A 22,893-nucleotide genomic window follows, 5' to 3' on the forward strand; every position below is an offset into this window, starting at 1 on the left:
CAAAATCTTAACAAACTTGAATATAGCTGTTATTTATTTTTTGTACCACAACATGGGGGCCACCCAATAAGAATGAATCCAGTCAACACAATGAGAATTTTGTTCCCTCCCCCAGGCTCGATGTCTACAATAAACAATCCAGCCCAATGATCAATCAATTAAACATGACCCAAGATAGTCGCTGTTACAAAATTTCCGTTCCAAGTGGATGGCCACATACCTTACATCTATAAAACATGTACAACAATTTACAAAGAATAAATAGTGTTACAAAGAGATGTGATGATGACATAAAACAAGTGTACCCAAACCCGAATCTCTTTCAGTGGAACTTCTATCTACAGTATTACTGATAACAATCATATGTTCACTCTGAATTCATAATACTCTTTTCATTTATGTATACCCTAAAGGCAAGACAGCCTCACATAGTACCAAAGGTGATCCATTTTACCAGCATGACCCGACTGGATCCTATTTCACATTCTGTGCCAAGTGCATAGACTGTGTCATCAGACAATATCAGTCATGAGATGCAGAATTATTCAGATTCAGAATTAACACATTAGAGTTTGTCCCGTCCAATGGCGTGTAGAGAACATTTCCATAATTCAAAGCATGGCACAAGCCACCATTCCGAATATGAAGATGTACCCATATGCCAAAGGCCTAACCATAACCAAAATTCTATTCACCGAGATCCGCGAGCTACAATCCTGAAATGGCGTTAACTTTTGGGACACCTTGAATGTGATTATAACAAAGACGAATGACATAGATTGTGTACCATGATAACAAAGATTCCTGTGCATCTAATTTCAATCTACTCAGTTGGCAACATTGTCCAAGTTGAGTAATCTTTTACATGATATAGCCAGTGAAAACATAAATAAGTGCAAATCTGAAGTTTCTTGGTGAGAGTAACCAACTCCATTACAATGATTTAATGACCATTAGTGATTCCTTCCCCTATACACGTGCAAATGTGCAATGAGACTTCAATACTGAGATCTAATTAGAAAATACTTTGAGATGACCATTACAGATATCATTATGGTTCCAAATATGATACATGAAAATAATCAAGTACTTTCGGCAGTGTCTGTCGCTGATACTATTGTCTATTTAACATGAAATGGCACTTGGGTTTTTCTTCACCTCCCATCTCACAGAAATTTTATAAGATTAATAGCAGACAAATAGATAGATTTATAACTTACAATGAAGGGCAGCTGGAGAAACATTCAGCTTAAATCAATTTATGAAGAAAAAACATAAATAATAAGTACCAAGGCCAGGTATGATTCTTTACAGATTCTTTTGAAAATAAACATTTTCGTCTGATTTTCCACTACTGCTAGTCCTTGAAGGTTCCTCAAATGCTTGGCAATGGTAGGCAATACAAGAGAATCATGTCCGTATCAGTCGTTTTTCTTGTCGTCAGGAGACTTCGGGATGGTCGGCGTTTCTTTGGCTCCAACTGAAAAGGGACAGGTTGAAATATGAATCACCAAACTATCTCCCACAAATGCTATTTCATTTCTTCAAAATGAGTCACGTAATGGCCGCAAAGACGACCACAAAGTTAATGCTTACTCTTTAACATTTCTGCATCTTCTAATTCGACGGCATTCCGTTCGATGGCAGGCTCCTCCTCTTCCTCCTCCTCTGTATATTCTTCATCAGACGTCTCCATGCAGCAGAGGCCGTAGCAGACGATACTGATGATGGCCGTCGGGATGCCAAACATCACGAAGAAAAGGATGCGTGATGACTGCCATATACTCTGAAAGATGATACACAGACCTTCATCATCAGAAGCTGTGGGCCTGTTTCCACACGTTGACTACAGCCGATTTGTTCATCACTATTATCGACGCTGGGGTGTCCTGCAGCTTGCCCCTATTCATCTTTATAAACTTTCACAGAAGATTTAAATATTTTAATAGCAGATATGGATCCCTTTAAGAGGGAGTCAGACATTCATAAGCAAGCTAAATCTATGCAGACACTACTTGTTTAGTCTCCTCTTTCCCCGTCTCAAATCAAATTTGGAAAATCCTTTTCTGTGTATTACCAATATTGTCATAACATCATTGGGAAATCTTGGCTCAATAATTGTGCATTATCAACTCACCAAAAGTGTAGTAAAAATATCATAGAGTAACCTTTTTACTCTTTGTAAGAACCCAGTGCCTCCATGAGCCTGCAAGCAATAAGTATCAGCATGTTTTTATTAGTAAAATAGCACAGCTCGCAGTCCGAGTGGAAAAAATAGTTCTATTCAGCACCACAAAGATGGCACCACTGGTGAAAATGATTGGTACAAAGATGGAGAACAATTTATTTCACATCTGATCACAACATGGCTATTAAAGTAAAGAGACTTGCCAAAGACCACAAGCTAATATGTAGCTGTAAGACCTAAAGGTACACATTTAATCGAACTCATGAAATGCGTCGTCAGTTAAGCTAGGACAGACTATCAAAAATACATCAACACCAGAAGACCAGAGAATGAGAATGGCCCTGAGGAAAGTACCAGGTGCCAAGCAGAAGACAATCACCTCAATTTTTTCTTCTTTTACATCCACAAGGAACTTTTCAAGAACATCAAGTGGCATATCTTCGACGGGTTCCCTTGGCAGATAGTAGAGCTGGGTCTCGGGGTTGAGGACGAGCAGGTTTGGGGTCGTCAGCTCCGACATCGTGATCGAGTTGCCTGATTCTGTGTCCCCCATCCAAATAAACTGGAACGAGCTGAAAAAGAAATCGTACAGGACATCATTTTAAACAATGTTTTTTCTCAGACATTTTCTGAACGATTGATTATAAAAAATGTTTTATGAAGGGAAAACAGTGTCAACTGTCTAAGCAAATTTCTACTTACTCATGATACTGCTCTATTTTTTCCATTGCCAGTAGCTCACCCATTGCTTTCACTCTGAAAAGGCACAAATGCAATAAAAGAATAAGCGGAAATTGCTGGGTTGGAAAGTAATCACAGATTGCTGTAATCACCGGTTCTTGTCGCAGGCACCTGCGATGACCATTACAAACGAGCAATTTTTGTCACACGCAATCATGATCACCGGTTGCATTGATTTAAATTTCTCATTTGTGGGTTGCTGAGCACTTCAATGAAGGAGGTGCACAGTAATCAAGACTGCCTAACATTTTGCTAGATTCTACACTATTTTTCCTCTAACATGTCTAAAATTCTCAGATGATTGAGAGTTATCACTAAATACATTAACACAAGAGTAAACAAGGAAAAAGACAAGTTGTCCAGTGAAGCCGAGCAGACGGCTTGTTTAGATGGGCTCGGTATGCACACCTCACCTGGGGAACACCAGGGGAGGCATAAATATTTGGTAAGAAGTGTCAATATTTTTACAGTAACTGCCTGCTGAGGTGGCAGGACAACTGGAAATGTAGCTAAGTTGGCTTTCTTATACAAGAGTTTCCGGTCGATGGGGTTTGAAAGGCAATTGGTGTTTTATGTTTCAGATCATAGGCATTGTTTCCTTAATCCAGTCAAGTCATCAACTGAAATGGACTGCCATCTGGGACATAAGATTACAGTCAAGTTGACATCAGATTTAAAACCAGGGTTTCTGCCAATACTCGTTTTGAGGGTATGTTTTGGGAGGGATATTTTTTCTGAAGATTCCAGCTTATTCTGTTCTCCCTGTCTTAAACTTCAGAGAAATCAAGTCGAAGAACCGGACCACACCAACATTCGTGCCAAGGGTGTTGCATGCATCAATTCCTATCCAAGGAAGCAATACTTCTGGATAAACACCCAACTGGTATGAGTTCTTTGGAGAAGGCCCATTAGGCTCATTAGTACCAGCTATCATGGTAGACCGTGCTAGGGTTTCTTCAAACCTGATCCAGCAAGGTCTCAAGAAAGAAGCTCGATCACTGCACAAAAGTACAGCTGAACCTTAAATCAGATTTCAGCACCGAGAAACCAGAAACAAGCAGCTAATACACCAGGAAGGGTGAGCTCACAACCCACTATACTCTTGATATCATATCCAGAGATTGTCTGGTGTCTTCCATCTACTCCCCATAATGAAATATCCAAAAGACACCATGATGAAAGAAGCAGATGTGATTGATATTCTTGCAATCTTGTCCATTTCCTAAATTTGCAATCTACACACTAGATGAGTTCACTCCATCAATTTCCAACTCATTGGCCGAGCTGCCGAGCCCCACACTGAATCATCACACACCAAATAACCTATCAAAGTCGACATGATCAAGAGCTAAATGAAATGAGATGTTTTCATCACGAATCAATCAAGGTAGGAAGCAATGGACGCCACTTTTACGACATCATCATATTTCCAATGGCAGAAAAGGTCATCTGAACTTGGAAGTGTATCGCTGTTTTGGATTTGTGTCCCTGAACAAGGCACTTAATCCAACTTGCTTCTCTCCACCAAGGAGTGAAAGGGTCTCTAGCAGGCAGAGTTAGCCATGAATGATGAGTCCTAGCACTGAAAGATGACCTGTCAACTCCCCAGAGAGGAATGACTAGGCCAAAAGCTACAGTAATGATAGGGCAAAGCGCTTGTGAGTTGAATCAAATGTGAATCAAGTACGAGTGCTCTACAAATGCTGAACAAATTATCATCATTTTATAATGAAACCCTATCCTTTATTGGTCATTTCTGCCACTTGGGTACCATTTGAACCTTTGGTTGCAGTGGTACTTGTGTTTTTGTAGTGGTTCCACCTTTGGAAATGGCCCGATGAGAGGACCTTGAAAGACCCTCGAGACAAGGCAGAGGTTAGTCAGCCATTGAAAACAGTTGTGCTTTTAGGTCAAGTTTATACACACAAAGTTCATTTGAGAAATACTTAAGAAACACTCACAACAGTATCAGGTTTCATCATCTTGTAAAGCCAGACAAATCATTTTCTCTGTCTCAATTTGCATCAGAAAGTACATTACACTCATGAAAAAAAGTTTTGTGCTTGATGACCAAGTTGGCTAGTGTGAAACAGATCTGTTTAGGCCGGGAGTCACTGAGCACATCCAACTTTCACTCACTCGAGAGGTTATCATTCTATTAGGCAGCGTATCTATCAAGAGCCAATAGCAGGATGAGCAGGAAGTCGTGACCGGTGGCGAAACGCGAGATGGGAGGAAACGGTTGATCACAGGTGTTCCGTGGAGGTCGGCAGTTAAATGTTCTATTATTCTAGCGGAATATAGCTAATTAAAGGGAAAACTCTAGAGAGTTTGATGCGACTACTGTTATTCTACTGAGGGGAAGTGAGTTTTAAGAAGAACGATTGCAACGAACGAAAGTACAATTCTGACTTTAGTGCCGAAGAGAAGACAACCATCAAGATTCGAAAGATTCAGAGATACGGATATGCTCGGCATACTTGAATCTTTAGCAAGTTTGGTGAGTCGACTTAAAACTTTTTAGATCAGATAAATTTAATCAATTTTGGAGAAGCTATGATGGCTAGTTAGATGACTGCCACCCACCTTTTTAAGCATATTTCATAACGGACTGTTATCAAGTGAGATGGCTTTATAAGTCAGGATGAATGACTGTGCCATGAACTCGGGTGAATTTTGAAAAAAACACCTCAGAACAGACAGTCACTAAGTACATGTACAAGTCACTGGATATGGTATGCAACCAAAAACTGGGTTGATTTTTTTCAAAGAGTTAACAAATCAAGTGGTCTCCATCTAAAATGAAATGGCCAGAGGGGCACTGAGCTACCTTGTTACTGAGAATGTGGCAAAATGGATTGAGGGGCACTGAGCTCCCTTGTTACTGAGAATGTGACAAAATGGATTGAGGGGCACTGAGCTCCCTTGTTACTGAGAATGTGGCAAAATGGATTGAGGGGCACTGAGCTCCCTTGTTACTGAGAATGTGGCAAAATGGATTGAGGGGCACTGAGCTCCCTTGTTACTGAGAATGTGACAAAATGGATTAAGGGGCACTGAGCTCCCTTGTTACTGAGAATGTGGCAAAATGGATTGAGGGGCACTGAGCTCCCTTGTTACTGAGAATGTGACAAAATGGATTGAGGGGCACTGAGCTCCCTTGTTACTGAGAATGTGGCAAAATGGATTGAGGGGCACTGAGCTCCCTTGTTACTGAGAATGTGGCAAAATGGTTTGAGGACGTACGCCAAAGACTGCGCTATCTGTGGTGGCTTGTGTCAAGTTATAGGCCTATAGCTGTTCAAACCAACCATTGCAGCTGTATTATTTTTGAGTTACTGAAAAATCTTTTTTTAAAAGCTTAATTTCATTAGATGAAACTGGTCTGATGATATCTATCAGACTGGGTGACCTCATTTAGACATTGTTCCGAGGACTGTATGAAACAGGAATGCAAGAGGAAGTTTCAACCTAGGATGATTGGTTGTATATTTCCTGAGTCAACCCACTTTTTGTATCATATTATTCTTGCAAACATTCGCAGACTTGTTTTTATGAAAGATTCATATACAAGATAAGATACTGAATTTTATTCGTTTTGTTTATCATATACAAATGCTTGTCAGTTTTATACACCTCTGGCCCACATTTCATTTTGCAGCATCTTCATTTCGACCACTAGCATGAAGTATCTTATAAATCGTGTGAATTACTTGTCTTTACTTTTCTCGGTTTGTTCACGTTCTCCAGTCAGGCCATTCTGAGAAACCTGGTGGAGTGATACAAATGGTATTTTTCAGGATTTTCGTGGCTTTTGGTTGAAAATCGTGTATAAAAATATTATTGGCTTGAAAAATATAAAAGGTGAAAACTTCTTTTTATCTATTATTCAGGTAACGGCGTAAATGAGAGAGTAAACAAGACAAGGACAGTTCTGAAAAGGTTTCTTTTGCAGAATACTCTGTGATAAACGTTAACAATGGAACAGGGATTATCTACAAGACATATAGGATGTACCATTCTGATAGTCCTGTGTATTTTAAGCACCCATGTCTCAGCGACGTTTTATTATCCATATTACAACTATTACCATAGGCAGCGTCCGACAAAATGTGCGTATTCCCTCGTGGTAAACGAGGTCTCAGGAACAAAATGTCCAGAACTCATGCAGAGACTTCAGGCTGACCAAGCGTCGGCTAAGTTACAGAAGGAGGCTACACCACGCTCAGAGTCAACGTCAGAAACGAAGAAAATCAGGGAGGAATTACGAAATTTTGAAGCGACGTTTTACAAAGAAATGTCTCGGTTAAAAGACCTGAACATGACAGTAAAGATCCAACAAGACACTTTAGAAGATACGCAGAAATATGTCAAGAAAAAGGTTCTCAATGCGACGCGGTTCGATTTATTGATTAAGAATATGGATAAAAAGATTGAGAAACAGTGGACGTATATCCAGGATTTAGAATCGAAAGTGTTCGAGGTGATGACAAGTTTGGGCGAGTTGAATCTGATGCTGGAAAAGAGGCTACCTAAGATGAATGACCTCGATACGAAGATTATCAATGTGGAGTCTGTGGCCAAGGTCAAGAACTGTGGATTAGGCAAGAACACCAAGTATTATCGCGGTGAGTATCCCATATTTGCAAGCTTTGGCAGAAACAATTTCACCAGAATGAGGCATTCTTTAAAAGCCTCAGTGATATGTCAAGGATCCTGTTGAGTGTGAAAGTTATTGGGAGCCAAGCGAAGGCGACAAGGGTGCCCTATAACTGCTTTTTGACACCCTCAAGAAACTTCATAGAATATGGTAACTGGAGGTATCATTTGTCTCCCCAAGCACCGAGTGGGTGGAGCAAGAATGCGGGCCAAAATCGAGGTGGCACCCCAGGTTTTGGGCAAGATGGCAGCTCCACCCATGATTTGAGTGGCACAGACCTAGCAAAAGGAATGTTGAAAACTGTTTACTGAATAGCAGCAACCGCAGCAAGAAGTGTTCCTTTGTTAACATTTCTCTCTCCGTTAACTGAGTATGTTTGCACACAAACATACGGTGCTAATGTTTCAAGCTGTCGGAAAAAAAGCGTCAGGTTCTTATTTTCCATCCTCCCATGAAAGAAAATTACGCAGTCAGAAAGGCTTAAAAACAATTTAGATGAACTGGCCGTCAGAAATGATTCGTTGAGTACTCAGGTGAGGGGACACAACACAACAGGTGAGAGGAGAAAATGGGTTTTGTCGGCGGTTTCTACGAAGAAATATAGAAAATATGCCACTCCATCATTTGTTAGTTGAAGGTTGTAATTTCGTTGGTGCGGTTGATGAACTTCATTTTTAAACAGGTGAAGTTTTCTTGTAAGGTTGAGGTCGTATTACAGGAAGTTAGTGAACACTCGAAATGTCTGAGCCTCTCCTTCCGCATTTACAGATAATCGAGAAATATATGGCCGAGGAGAAGAAAATTTATGCATGATTTATTGCGTGACTGATAGAAAAAGGTGAAGGAAATTGAAACAACATTTGTTTGAGGATAGCTGTCAGTTCCACTTAGGTTAAACTAAAGCAAGCACGGTTAGTGTCTTGCCCCAGGGCAGAGAGGAAGAGTGGGAACCTTTCACGGTGATTTTCCACATTGTCTCAGCATAATTGTCCGGATCTTCATTTTCAGATTGTCTCCACATCTACCTGAGCGGCCATCGGAAGAGTGGTGTCTACTATGTGACACCGATCTACTCGGCCTGCCCGATACCTGTGTGGTGTGACATGGACACACCAGGGGGTGGCTGGCTCGTCCTCCAGAGACGCAAAGACGGAGCCCTCAGCTTTGACAGGACGTGGCTGGAGTACCGAGGAGGATTTGGTGACCTGAACAAGGAATTCTGGCTCGGGAATGACAATATCTTCCTCCTGACGAACCAGGATACTTTCCGACTGCGTGTCGATTTGTGGGATTTCAAGGGAAGCAGAGTGTACGCAGAATATGAGAAATTCGTCGTGGACGGTGAACGGACAAACTTTAGACTCCATATTGGTAATTACAGTGGGACAGCGGGTGAGGGCTTGCTTCGCCATAACGGTGCAGATTTCAGCACACCTGATAGAGATAATGATGTATGGGAGAAGTATCACTGTGCCAAGGAATGGGGGGCCGGTTGGTGGTTTACAAATTGTTGGTTTGCGTTCCTCAACGGCCTTTACTCAAACTCCACCAATGTCAAATACCGTGGTGTCGCTTGGAATGACTGGAAAAATGAACAACTTATGGCGGTGGAGATGAAGATAGTGCCTATTCTATGAGACAACTCTCCTTAACTGATTAAGAACCTTAATATTGCAAATCATTTCCTCAGAAAATCTCAATGTTACTTTTCCAAACAGGCTGAATGTCCTAATGAGGACACAATTTAAATTGACACCCTCCCCCTCCATAACATGTTCTCCTCGAGGAGAGATATAATTTTTCTGATTTGAATCGTTATAGATTCATTACAATCGTCGACTTCTGAGGACCTATTTGGGCATGAATCCAGGGGCAAGGTTCGAGACTTTTAGACTTTTAGACTTGCATACTCAAACAAGCGTGTATCTGAAATCAGAGTAGAAATAAAATGTCTCAATTCTGGGCAAAAAAGCAAGTTCTGAATCCCATAATTCGACGAAATATCTTTGAAAAGTTGTGCTCCTACCTCTCCTGTTTCTCTTTGTTGTCTTTATCCTCGGTGTTCACCATAAACATCACGAGGAGTTTCTTCGCTGCGGCATATTCGTTCAAATTGGCGCCTTGTACACGTGGGAAAGCAAGGAACCGCTCGACATTGATCCACTTCTCGAGCTCGGATTTAGTAGCGGCTCCATCTGCGTCACCTTTAAAGACAAAAACAGAAAATGTTATGGAACATATTTATGTTGTATAAATATCAAGTATGTAAGGATGGATGTCATTCGAAATCCTTCTCAAAATCCTATCAAATACGGCAAGATCTGAAAAGTAACCAGAAACTGTCTACAAAATCAGTGCAAATGTACAGGTGCAGTGGCATCAATGTTTGGTCAATATTCAAACTATTTTGGTGAGACAGATCTATGTCATCCTGCCCACTTCACGAATGCATGAAGATGCGTCTCCATCTGATGGTCTTCAATGGAATTACTTAACCTGTATTACACAGCAAGCTCTAAGCCGAAGGCTAAAATACACATGTAGTGTATGCTGTGTGTGCACACATCAAGACTAATTGATATGTTAGAGCGAAGCCAGGTCCTCAAAACAGTGTGTGCAGCAACTGTGATTGTACATATCAAAGCAAATGTATTGAGATGAAAACTACAAGAAAAGCTTATGAAGAGCCAATTGAGGACTGCATAGAAAACCTGTCTCGATTGATTGCAGGTACCAAAGTGCAATGGTGAGCAACAGTTTACAAGGTGGAAAATGAAACTATTGAACACAGCCATCAAGATGCAAATGACAATACAACATTGCTGACTTACTTTTGATCTCAACCTCTGTTTCAGCTTTTGAGAAAAATAACGTCAAGATATAAGAGAACTGAAGAGTGTGGATAGTCATTTTTCCAAGATTTGTTGCATTTGTCTTGCGACACTGAGGTACGAGCATCCAAGTTTAGATTCGGCATGAAGGTTTCACAGTGCAAATGCACCCTCCGAAAACGTCTCACAGCCTCAATGTGGCGTGGCCGACGGTTGCCAAGGCCTGGATGGTCGCAGAATAACAAGATTTTTGAACGACAAGGCAATAAGAGGATGTCTGACTACAGAGACAAATGAAAGTGACAACACTGACTTCAGACAGTCTATTGAAATAGAAAACCAACTTAAAGAAAACGCCCAGTGGTGTGCAGAACTTACTTTTTTTCTCATCCTCTGCGGAAGGTGCAGCTTTATAAGAAAAAAATCATCATAACTTTTTTATGTTTCTGTAGAAATGTAAACATTAGAAGAATTTTTATTAGTGAGTGTGCCATATTTGTGTTATCGAGAACACATCAAGTTACACAATTGATTATATACCCCCTGGCTGGGATCTACGCCCTGGCCTGGTGTGGAAATTCAGGAACAGAGAATCTCAGTTTTAAGCCCTTTTCCCAGGACTGTAAAAGACTCTCTATCTTATCACTGCCCAAAGACATTAAAGTGACTTCACATGTATTGTAGACTTACATTTTGTACAAGAATCGCCCTCCACTGAACAAGTCTCAGAAGAATCGGATGCTAGTTGGAAAAGACAGACGAATGTTTCATAAGTAACGAGATGACCTGATTATGTAGCATTGAATGTACAGAACCAGAGGACTTGGAAACAAAGAATTCAAACCTTAGCGTCATCAGTACGACAGAGGAGAGAGTGAAGCGCGACTTAATGATAGAGATATTTTGGTGTGATGGACGAATCTGAAATTCATACTTCAGGTAGACTCCGGAACAGGCCACATGACCAACATTTCTTATTTGTGAACATGTATGTAGGCCGGCATCGAGAGACACTTGGTAAACCAGTGCAGAATTCACACACGAGGCAAAATCAACCGTTTCTGGAGGTGTAACCTTTTGAACATATGTGTGGTGATAGACAACATGTAGACTTACTACTCATTGAGTCACCATCAGCTTTTGGCTGAACTGTTTCCTCAACTGCAGCATTTACAATAAAGACAGGGAGAAAAGGTATCAGAAAGTGACTTCAAAGCAACAGAACCCTGAAGTAAACTATAGATCGAGCGCATGTACATTGTACAGAGATCAATGCTGACACTAATCATATCAGAATTTGCTGCACAGGTCGTGTTGACCATTCCAACCTCTGACCAAGAACATACAGATGATTTAGAAAATATTTAGAATGTCCTCAAATCGTGATTAAGCAGCTTATGAAAGTGCGAAAATAAGAACTTCTAAGCAGCTGTTCCATGAGGATTTAGCCGACTGGTATCAGCTGCAATGGTAGAATGTGAAGGTTAAACAAAGAAAGAGTGCGATAAACATCCTCGATTGATTTTTGTCCAAGAACTTACTTTTTATCATTTCCTCTGCTGATTCCTCTTCAACTTCACCTTTGTTTTTAAAAAGGAAAGATGACCAATAAATTTCTTTGAAGCAACGCTCTAGGATATCTTGGGCCGACAAAATGCTTTTGTTTAGCGTAAGGGGCTCTGATCACGGAGACTCCAAGCATCACTGCCTTATCTCTAATCATCACAACGACTAGCGACACATGCTACTTGCCAAAAGAACAACTAAAAACCACTTGCATGATGAAACACCATTAGGATTAGCACAGAGGAAACTCACCCCCACCAGTGATACCAGAGAATAGGGCTTTATACTGTTCTTACCTTCAAATGTAAACATCTTCTTATCCTTGAACACATGAACACTTGGGAATGATTCGACTTTGACATCCTGGAAAACGAGTGGGAAATTGTATTTTGAATGAGATTACAGAGGGAATGGTAGTGGTTAAAGTGTCCTTATCCCAGCCTTAAGGTTGTGACGTTCTCCTCATTAGATCAAATTGAGATGAATGGAAATTACAATAAAACAGCAAGGAGTCTCTCTGCGTCCCACCCAGCACTGATGCGGAAGATCTGTCTTCACTATAAACGTAGCCTTGCATGCACTTAATACAGTGTCTCGTTCTCAGGCCAGCAGTCTCAATCTTATGATCGAGATATGGACAGCGCAATTGAGTAGCACGTGTTATGTTGGATTTGTCGAGTGCAGCTCCAATTCCACCCAACATTTTTTGGTCAAAGCATGTCAGTCTATTACTTCCACCAGCGCTGTGTTAATTCCTTACATGACTTACCCCCGGTAGCACCCTTTTTGTAGCTGAATAAAAATAACTCTGAACACGATACTTCTCAGCTATGGCAGAGTATTTATTCTGAAATTAAAGCGGGAAAGAATGAGTCAAAGTTATTAGGCTTATATCATATAATAGAATCGTTTATATTTAGCAATGAATGAAGTACTTAGAGTGAGCAACCAAATCGGAAGAAACTATTGAAGTATTAAGTTTACGGCCCTGAGATGAAATTATTAGGCTGAGATCATATTACAGAATCGATCAATTATAGCAATTAGTGAAGTTATTGGAGTAAGCAATCAAATAGGCAAATCGAAAGAAATTTTGTATGGATCAGCTGCACGGCGCCTTTGATGAAATACATGTACTTACAAATAAAGTACCATAAACATCAGGCTCTCCCACATAGAGGAAGAAAACACCACTGGAATGTTGACTTCTGATTTCATGGAATCGACCCAGGCTAGTGATATTCCTCACCACTGGACTGAAAACAGACAGAAAATACGTATTCAAAGGTCAAAGATAAATGGCTGTAAAAAGGCTTTCAATCAGCGCTAGCTAAGGCTCGAACCCATGACCTCCCGATCACAAGTCTTTCCCTCTTCTACTTTGCCAGCGTGCAACCAAATATTCTCCACTTTCAAAATTTGTATACGATGGGTGATATGAATAAAGACTAGCAAATGCTTTTACTTCAATTTTGAACAGAAAGGCCTAGTGTAAATGTACATGGAGTTTTAGATAAAAGCATTTGCTAGTCTTTATTCATATCACCCAATGCATGAATGGAATTGATAGCTTTTTGGTCAAAACATTTACGAATGGAGTGTATTGTCAATAGAAACAGATCACAGACTGACTAGATCCCGAGGTGACTGGTTGATTACGTACCCATGAGCTCTATACGCAAACTCTAAAATATCCTCTTTAGATCTTTCTCCTCGATGAGTGTATGCCTTGTTTCCACGGATACTGAAACAACAGTAACATTATCATTCATAAATAACAGTAATAGCTGCCGACATGAGTTTTTAAATGGTCTTCACGTGCCATATAATCAGAATGGCAAGATGATAACTACATCATACAATAACCTTTAAACAATCCCTACCATTTAAGTTGGGTTTTTTCATACTAGACATGGACTCTATGTGTATCCTACTGTTTGTAAATTTGTATCAATTGGACATTCATTTTGACACCCCGAAGGTTTTCTCTTCATTTTGAGGTTTATAGTTCGATATCAGCAATGGTAGAGGTTATCATGCTAACCCTGGGCTATCCCGAAATGCCACATTCGAATCATTTAGAACCGGTGCACATACCCCTGGCTAAGAGGCTAAGAGATCTATCCTGACCGCTGGAATTGAACCAGGAACCTCTTGACGCCAGCCTGAGTCAAAGACCTGCACTACATGACAACTATGGCTCTTGGACGTTCAGAAAACATAGAATCTATGTGCCACACATTTTCCAATATAAAATTACTGGAGAAGAATAGTACTTGGAAAGTGTAACTACAGCATCACTAATTAATAAGTCGTCTCATGTTATTAAACCATACTAGAATATTCAATCAAAAAGGTTGCGACTTGAGACATCCAAGTGGTCTATATTGATTGATTATGAGTATTGCCAGGTCATGTTTCAATGGAGCTCATTTTGATACCACAAGGTCTTTGAATGTCAGTGACGAGATGGCATTTACATCAGGCATTGATATTGGCATGTACATTTGTGATTCACGTTCCAATATCTGGGATTATTTTGTGTCAGAGCTGGAGCTACTCAGCCTCGGGACTGACATACTTTCCCACTACTGCCAGCTAGTTACCTATTTACTCCCGAGTTGAGAGAAGCAAGTAGGGTTAAGTGTCTTGCTCAAGGCCACAGAGACAAAACAGCAGTGAGCTATCTGAAAGTCCAACCCACAACATCCCAATTATGAGTCCAGTGCTCTTACCACCTTGCCACTTCTTACTGGGCATTGTCATGTAACCACCTGCCTGTTGTGGCATAAAGGATCTAAGCAAATCTACCCACTAAGCCTAACTATTACACCTGGGGAAAATTAACACCATTGTGGTTGCTAGGCATGGATTTTAGTTGCTAAGGGAGGAGAGAAGTGGGAATCAATGGGCTGTGCTAATATATTATGATAGCCATTAAGGAGAGCAAATATTTGATCTATAGTTTTCTTTGAAAGTCTGTGGTGAAAAATATCAACGTTTAGATATTCCCACTATGGCATTTAGAAATCTCTAAATTCCTCATCCCTTACTGCATGTACCGGACACCTTTAGTTTCAAATACTTACAATTTGATAGTTGGGAAACCTCGGACTTCAAACATATGGGCTAGTGACTGATAGAGGGTACAGTCAACCTTTCCAACCCTTATATCGCTATCTTTCAATTCCAGGCCAACTCTGTGGAACGCTGGGTTCATCTTTTTGCAGTGGCCACACCATGGTGCATAGAACTGGAAAACAGTTGATATGAAAAGTGAAATTATTTGAAATGAACAGTTAATCATGAGATGAATGAACCATCAAGTTGCTGTGATGGGTAAAATATAATGCCTGCTTTGCTTTCACTGGGGTTTTGCACGTAAGTTCCCATCATGCAAATACATAGTCTTACAATACATAACACCAGATGGAGACCTTGTTGTTCTAAATCGTTCAGGGTTAACTGAAGTGTAAGTGTTGACTCGGAGTTAACTAAGGGATCTCAGTGTACCCCAAATAAGAGTTGACACCAGAAGACAGTACTGTTCGAAATTGGAGGGGATGGGGTCAATGGAGAGACAAACCAGCGTTCAGTTTATTTTGCTTCAAAATTATTTTGACATAAAGTCAATGTTTTATATTGGTTGAATTTTCAATTAGCTATTGTGGCCATTCATTATGAGAAATTTCTGGAATGAAAGTGACACTGATTCTATTGAGTGTAATAGAAGAGGGATATCACTCCGATCAGACAGTCTGCCCCCAAGCTGTTGTAGGCAGAGATCAGGTAGATCGTATCAGATGCTTTGATACATGAAATGATGATGTGTACAGGCACGTAGCATTCAAACCATTGATTAAGCTATCATCTTGCCACCTACTTGAGGCATTCTCTGGACACCACGATAGATTGTCAGTCATCTATCAGTTGAAAACACCAACCTTTCTTTATCTTAAACACTGAGAATATGCACGTCGGTGGTTGAACAGTTTTGAGCTATAAATAATGAACATTCCTAGAACCAAGAAAATGATTATGAATCTTACCGTAAAAAAGATTCACTCATAAATCAGGTGTTATCAGAAAATTGCAGTGTGTGGACAATGCACACCATTGTTGGGGATTATACCATTTGAGGCACTTGATTGCCCAGTGAATTAGATCAAAATGAGGCGACTTGTCAGCTCAATACTAAATGACACACATCTACTACTCGTAATTTAATTGATGAGGTTAAGACAATTGACGCAATTATTACCATGAATTACGGTGGCATTGATTTCATAAGTGTATTAAATTGATTTTATCTAAGGCACTGTAGTGTAAAACCAAGCTACAGATTTAAGTAGCACACCAACAACACCTATGAAACACAGGATGCACTTTATTCAACAAGACTGGACTGACCATTGCTATCGTAAAAATACCGCTCAGAAAACCCCCCCCAAAAATGCGAAGTGTGAACTAATTGTCATAGCGTGACCAGGGGAGGGGGAGGACCTACATGGTTTGCCCTGACTGCTGCATGATTGTCAAAGGGTGTGAATGGGATAAATGACAAGTCGAGTGTAACACTCCTATTGAATTGTGATGTGAGATTGGCAGCTCAACCTATAGGAGAGTGGCACGTTCCATTACCATGGCAACGAGATGCCTGTTGGATATGGCACCAGGTGAGGAGTTGTCAAGCATCCAGTTGCTTTATAAACTCCACCCATTTTGTGAACTGTGGTCATCACCTGTGTGAGGAGTCACTTGAGAATCTGTCATTTTAAAATGGATTTCCTTTTCTATGGGGCACTAAATTGCAAGCTCGCTGGGCTACTGGGTCACAGTGGAACCTCTCTCTATAAAGACACCCTTGGGAACGACACATGTTGTCCTTAATAGAGAGGTGTCCTGAGTACAGAGGTCAAATTGTATTAAAATGAGCTATTTTGGGACCAAAATCATTCTTCCAAACAGAGACTAGTGGGAGTCCAGCTAATAGAGGTGCCTGTTAAGGGAGGTCCAACTTTACTTTCAAAACAGGTACATATTTCAATAGTGCCTGTCCGTGGTATAGGCCTACTATGTTGCAACTTGGAGGGGGATCTCTCTCTGTTGGGTCATTTAACTGTGTGTGTGCGTGTGTGTGTGTGAGGGGGCGGTGATTTCAATGCAACTTGACTAAGAGCAGGGTGTTGGAGAATGGACGACGAGTAAATTAGAATGAATAAACTTAGACTTTCACTTAGAGCAATGAAGAAGAAGGATGAAGAAGAAAGATGAAGAAGAAGGATAAAGGCTTACCATAACGAGCCATGAATTTTCACCTCTATCTGTGACAAATCTGGAAGAAGTAAGGTGTCAAAAGTCAAAGATAAGGACCAGTAACTTGAGTAAGGTGGAGGTAGATCTATTTACTATGAAAGAGTTTGCATCATCATCATCAATACCAGCGTCATATACGACACTTGAGAACTTCAGCCTCGGATATGCCGTTGGTACGGTTTGCGCATAACTCAACTGACCAATCAGCTAACAGAGCCAGCATCTGATTATGCAAATAGTACGTCATTTGCTGGCTCTTTTTAGATGAATGGTAAGTTATGCGCAAAGTACCACGAGACCCAATTTTTTAAGTGTCGCATTGGAACATGTATCTTTACATGTACATCGTACACTGTATGACATATTGACATGTCTCAACTCTCATTACATACAGACAGACATTACTGATAACTCGTCCTTCGAGATCCTTGGTTGACTGTTTACGTACGCCTTTCCTGACAAGTCCAACACAGACACAGCACTTCAAATCTACTGATCTATGCATGTATAGTGTACACTGCCCACATCATCATGTACAGATATTGAGATCAACTGTATACACACACTAACACTACACTACAGTAACAGTACACCACCAAGATAAAATATACTAGCAGACAGCAATCAACTTACTTCTCCGTTAGTTCCTCCACCTGGGCTGTTGATGATCTAAAAAACCAGCCTGAAAGGAAGAAAACATATTAGGCACCACCAAGGCGTAAATCTTGATTAAAATAACCAACGCACAAAGGGTAAAAACTTACCTGAGAGAAAAATAAATATGCCTATTTTCATTTTCATGATCGCTGCCATCTTTTCAGTCTCGCTCAACTATAACACTGCTAAATTGTTGCGTTGCCCTATCTGGTGAAGATTAATTTAGGTCTCATTAGGGAGTTTTTCTCGAATGTACGCGATGACGACATGCCCCACTAACAGGACGTATGGATACAGATGGGCCTACTCTATCCCTATTACTACTTATTCAAATGTGAATGCCCGATGTTTTTTGTGAAGGGGTAGCTCTGACCATTATCTGAGGAAAATACCAGTTTCTTCTGTGCACTTACGCGGTGAGCAGGCCCCGAATGCTATTTATAGCTCACCAGGTTGTTGACATCGACTGGTTCCTGTGAGATTGCACATGTTCTCAAGGTAAAATTTCGAGGGAAAAAACTCAAACAAAAGCCGCAACGACAGCCTATTTTTATATAAAACATTGAAATAGTCGTCAGTTGGCATTCTCAAGGTGATGAGTAGATGTGTATGAAATTTTTTTTCACCATCCTTAAGTTATAAGTCATAAAGGTGAAATTTTTCAAATGTGTCTTAAGATACAGGATGTCTCATGCATTGTGATGCATCAGTCTATGCATGACTGTAAGTCTAGACTACGTTGAAACTTGGCCAGATGTATTCTACAAGTGACAAGCTATTCAGAAATGTATAGGTTTGTGTGAGAGTAAGGTACTGCCAAGTCTACAGCCGCTGGAACAGGGGTATGCATAAAATGACGTCGCGTCATTTTTGGAGGTAGGTAAACCTGGCCTCCGCACCAGCTAGTGAGACACATACAATACCTCGTTCCTAGTACAAGTACGGCTGGGCTCGAGGTTGGTTTGCCAACCATTCACAAACTGATGACGTAGTTCACACACGTGTTTCACAAGACCGTGAAATTTAGGGAATCGTGGTCACATTTTGTAGTAATTTTTGCATTTTATTCAGAATCCAGCGGTCAAGCTTACCTTACATCAAGATGGCGTTTAGGACAATGTTTCAAGGCAACAATGAGATAGGAGTTTTCGCCAGATTGACGAATGCTTACTGTTTGGTGGGCATGGGAGCTTCACAAAATTTCTACAGGCAAGTACACGCAGAGCTGAGTGAGTGTGGTACAAAATGACTGGTGTAACAGTAGTCATGTGTCCCCCGAGAAATTTACTTCATTACTTTGATTTGGCATCTTTCGAAGAATATTGCTTGAGTGAGCAGTGCCAGTAGTAACAGTTGTCAACATTGAGTCATTGTCATAAAGATTTTTAAATAGTTCTTGACTTTTCATGGTTGTCGTGTCTGACAACTGAATGAAGACACTGACTGTCACGTCACTGGTCTGTCTGGGTTCAGTTTGGACATCAATGTTGTTTGCATTTCTTCTTTCAGTGTGTTCGAAGGAGAGTTGTCTGAAGTGATACCCGTCGTTCACACATCGATTGGCAGCTGCCGGATCATTGGCACGTTATGTGTTGGTAAGGAAGCTTCACATGGAATGGATATTTTCAGGATTGTATGACATCATCTTGACCTTGCATCCTGAGATGTCGGAAGTTCTTCAATAGAAGAGAAATCTTTAGATGAGGCAGGATGCTAACTGCTATGCTCTGAAATTACTTGGGAGTCAGATTCTCATCACACCGTGTTACATGATTCTTCCAAAAGATGATGGGTTGGGTTTGGATTTAGAATAAGATAATCCAAAACAGTGACTGAGATGTTTCTGAAAGTCATTGAAATGTTTGATTTGGGGCAGCGAAACCTTTTTTGTAAGTGGTTATCTCTTCAATATATGCCTATACATTGCTTTATGTTTTTAGGCAACAGACATGGTCTTATTGTCCCAAGCTCCACCCAAGATCAAGAACTACAACACATCAGGAATGCGCTTCCAGACTCCATCAAAATACGCAGGGTTGAGGAGAGACTATCAGCACTAGGAAATGTCATTTGTTGTAATGATTATGTGGCTTTAGTACACCCAGACTTAGATAAGGTAAGTTTGGTGTGAAAATCATTAAAATAACTATGGAACTCTTAGAAGTTAAAAATGGATCATTAATGAATGGAGCTTATAAGTTGAGTGTGAATTGAATGCAAATGACCTTTTTGAACTGAAATTGTCTATGGACTTGAAAAGGCTTTACTCATGGGAATCAAGGAGAAGTAATTTTGTTTCAGATGTTCATGATAGGTTCTATTCTAATTTTTGCTTTTCTTCAGGAAACAGAAGAAATCATATCTGATGTGTTAAAAGTGGAGGTTTTCCGACAGACGATAGCAACTAATGTATTAGTAGGCAGCTATTGCGCAATCAGTAATCAGGGAGGACTGGTATGTGTCAAGTTCAAGTTATCAGTTGGCTTTAAAAAGTTTGCTTCCCTGAATTTTTCAAATCAATCTGCTACTGTGCCATTGCATATTTGGCATGTGATCTTGGGAGAAATAGCATTCTTGCTGGCTGACACCTGACATACAACATCTTTAAACAGCATTGACATTCAGGTCAGTGTGCACCATCAGTGTTGACCGTCAGATGCCACCTGCTTTCTAAGATCCATGGTTTCCTTCGGCATAATCTGAATCGGAGTGAATCAGGAACTTCGCCTTCTTGTAGAATTGAGAAATGGCTGAAACTCGAAAGAAAGTTAGTCTCATAGCTGTCTTAAATGGTGAGCTGTTATTAAATAGAGTGCAATGCATTAGATGGAACATTTGACTCTGCTCACGGTTTGTCCTTCCTACCTTTTAGGTTCACCCTGAAACACCTGTTGAAGATCAAGATGAATTATCATCATTACTACAAATTCCTTTAGTGGTAAGTGTTCTGGCTGAAGTGGAGTTTGATCTCGTGTGCTGATCTTGTCATCTTTTCCAATGATATGGCTTCAGGATGATGTCAAGAGGTTCATAGGTGTCACTGGAGAACAGGGCTGTCTTCACTGTAAAGTAGAGGACTGGAAATCTCATGTTTGGTTTGCCAAACATTTGATGTGGACAAATCTGGATAAAATGTTTGAATTGTCACTTGAATAGTTTCCAGGGAGTTAAACTGTGGAGTCTACTGTCATAGATCTGACAGGACTGTTTTGTCTGAACCTTGAAAGTATGAGATTGGACAATTTGTATGTTTGCCACATACTGGTATTAGTTCAGTTAGATGCGAGTGAGATGATGAACTTGACAACATCCTATGTCTTCCATGAGCGTCCCATTTTATGACAGTTATTCGTTATTCCAGGCTGGGACCGTCAACCGAGGTAGTCCTGTGGTCGGCGGTGGAATGGTTGTGAACGATTGGGCCGCATTCTGTGGACACGACACCACGAGTACGGAGATGTCAGTCGTTGAGAGCGTGTTCAAGCTTGGAGGAGCACAACCGAGCAAGATCTCGACCGACATGAGGGAAACATTAATTGAAAGGTAACTTCGCATTGTGTAGTCACTTTGATATGTTGGTTACTCTTGACACTTGTTGACGTTCAGCTGTTCTAAGGGCCAATGGAAAAACCTGCCACACAGTTTTATTGTGTGATGTATGCCTTCCATAGGACATAGTGATGGGTTAAATTAATCTGAACCAATCAATGTTACAACAATGAAACAATTTTTTGGACGGGTTTTTGACCTGTATGTGTCTTCTTGCATTCAGTTATTCATGATATCATTATTCCATTTTCAGCATGACGTAATTAAGATGAGAAGATGAAAAGGACGACGATAAAACTAAAGCAGAGATGTGGCAAACAGAAAAAGACATTTGGGCATGATGAATGGGGTTTATGTGCAGAATGCATTTCTAAGAATCAATCCTATTGACGTGAAATTGTTGTTTTCATTTTGAGCAATGAGTTTTTGAAAATCGAAGTACAGGTTTATTGTTGGGTCGTCCGAAACTGGGACTATATCATACCAAGATCATATCTCACTGGATCCATTTCCATGCAGTCCCCTGACCAATGTACTGCCAAGGTTGGGCCGAAGACCATCCACCTTTATTGCTGCCACAAAGTTCTGTAATGATGTATTCGATTCATTACGTTGGCATCTTAAAGGCTTAGACTGCCCAAATGTACAATAAACAGACCTCCTTCCTGAAAAGGACAGGATGTCTCAAGTCAATAACCTAGACATGTACTAGGAATAAGGTATTACCGTTCCGGCAAAAAATGTATTTTATTAGTTTTTTTTGTGCATTTATTGCCTGTAGTGTTCAGTTTATGAAGTCCCCGACCACCGTTTTTGCTCCCGTCTTGCAGTAGATACCTATGGTATGGGGCTCCCCAGCCTCGGTCATCTGAGGGTTCTTCTAAAATCATTAATGAATGAGTAAACTGTGCTTTTGTAAATAAAAACAATTACAACAAATTGCTTTATTCTTATCTCTGACCATCTCAAAAGTATGTGTGGAATATCTGGTACACATTCGTCCTATGTGCTGACTTATCATATTGAAACTGATTGTGACATTGTCCCTGATGTTCTAAGAAAGGAAAAGAGACTACCCCTGTTATACTCAAACTCGAACGTTGTCCTTCATTTCTCCCAATGCTTGGGACAGATCGCAAACAAATTGACGAATGAACTTGTCCTTTAAATAATACATGCAGAACATCTCGAAATAAAGAAAGACGGAAAGATCAGTGGGTCACAATATAGGCAACCCATCAACATAATGATTTCTTTATTGTCTTAGTATCAGACAGACATTGATACATCCAAATATCAAGAACAGCAATGAGTTTTTCAGAAAAATATAAATGTAATCTATGCAAAATTTGATTACTTTTAAACTTCAATCGTAACCTAGCATG

The 22,893-nt window shown here is 40.3% G+C and overlaps 3 protein-coding genes across 5 annotated transcripts; 2 read left to right on the forward strand and 1 right to left on the reverse strand.

Annotated features, from left to right (window-relative positions):
* Positions 1–13: 13 nt before the first annotated feature.
* On the reverse strand, positions 14–18,117 carry LOC135495692 (protein disulfide-isomerase TMX3-like). Of its 3 annotated transcripts, XM_064784542.1 has the most exons (19): positions 18,067–18,117; positions 17,936–17,984; positions 17,282–17,321; positions 15,076–15,239; positions 13,650–13,730; positions 13,128–13,242; positions 12,756–12,833; positions 12,283–12,349; positions 11,962–12,000; positions 11,537–11,581; positions 11,111–11,161; positions 10,799–10,828; positions 10,421–10,444; positions 9,616–9,793; positions 2,891–2,944; positions 2,568–2,760; positions 2,138–2,206; positions 1,597–1,786; positions 14–1,480 (listed from the first exon to the last, which is right to left on the reverse strand). In XM_064784542.1, the coding sequence occupies exons 1-19, from the start codon at positions 18,113–18,115 to the stop codon at positions 1,422–1,424; spliced, it is 1,575 nt and encodes a 524-aa protein (XP_064640612.1). In that variant the 5' UTR covers positions 18,116–18,117; the 3' UTR covers positions 14–1,421. The 3 variants fall into 3 exon arrangements, with proteins under 3 accessions (XP_064640612.1, XP_064640613.1, XP_064640614.1); XM_064784543.1 differs by lacking the exon at positions 10,421–10,444; XM_064784544.1 differs by lacking the exons at positions 10,421–10,444; positions 10,799–10,828; positions 11,111–11,161; positions 11,537–11,581; positions 11,962–12,000.
* Positions 4,780–9,628, forward strand: LOC135495693 (fibroleukin-like). Its single transcript, XM_064784545.1, has 3 exons — positions 4,780–5,429; positions 6,823–7,557; positions 8,598–9,628. Exons 2-3 carry the CDS (start codon positions 6,909–6,911, stop codon positions 9,224–9,226), a joined length of 1,278 nt encoding a protein of 425 aa, XP_064640615.1. The 5' UTR covers positions 4,780–5,429; positions 6,823–6,908; the 3' UTR covers positions 9,227–9,628.
* Positions 18,118–18,937: 820 nt separating the features above from the next.
* Positions 18,938–22,439, forward strand: LOC135495747 (eukaryotic translation initiation factor 6-like). The gene is made up of 7 exons (XM_064784630.1): positions 18,938–19,168; positions 19,469–19,554; positions 19,900–20,075; positions 20,303–20,413; positions 20,832–20,897; positions 21,321–21,502; positions 21,762–22,439. Exons 1-7 carry the CDS (start codon positions 19,062–19,064, stop codon positions 21,769–21,771), a joined length of 738 nt encoding a protein of 245 aa, XP_064640700.1. The 5' UTR covers positions 18,938–19,061; the 3' UTR covers positions 21,772–22,439.
* The last annotated feature ends 454 nt before the right edge of the window (positions 22,440–22,893 follow it).

This window comes from Lineus longissimus, chromosome 11 (genome assembly GCF_910592395.1).
Source record: "Lineus longissimus chromosome 11, tnLinLong1.2, whole genome shotgun sequence".
NCBI classification, from domain to species: domain Eukaryota; kingdom Metazoa; phylum Nemertea; class Pilidiophora; order Heteronemertea; family Lineidae; genus Lineus; species Lineus longissimus.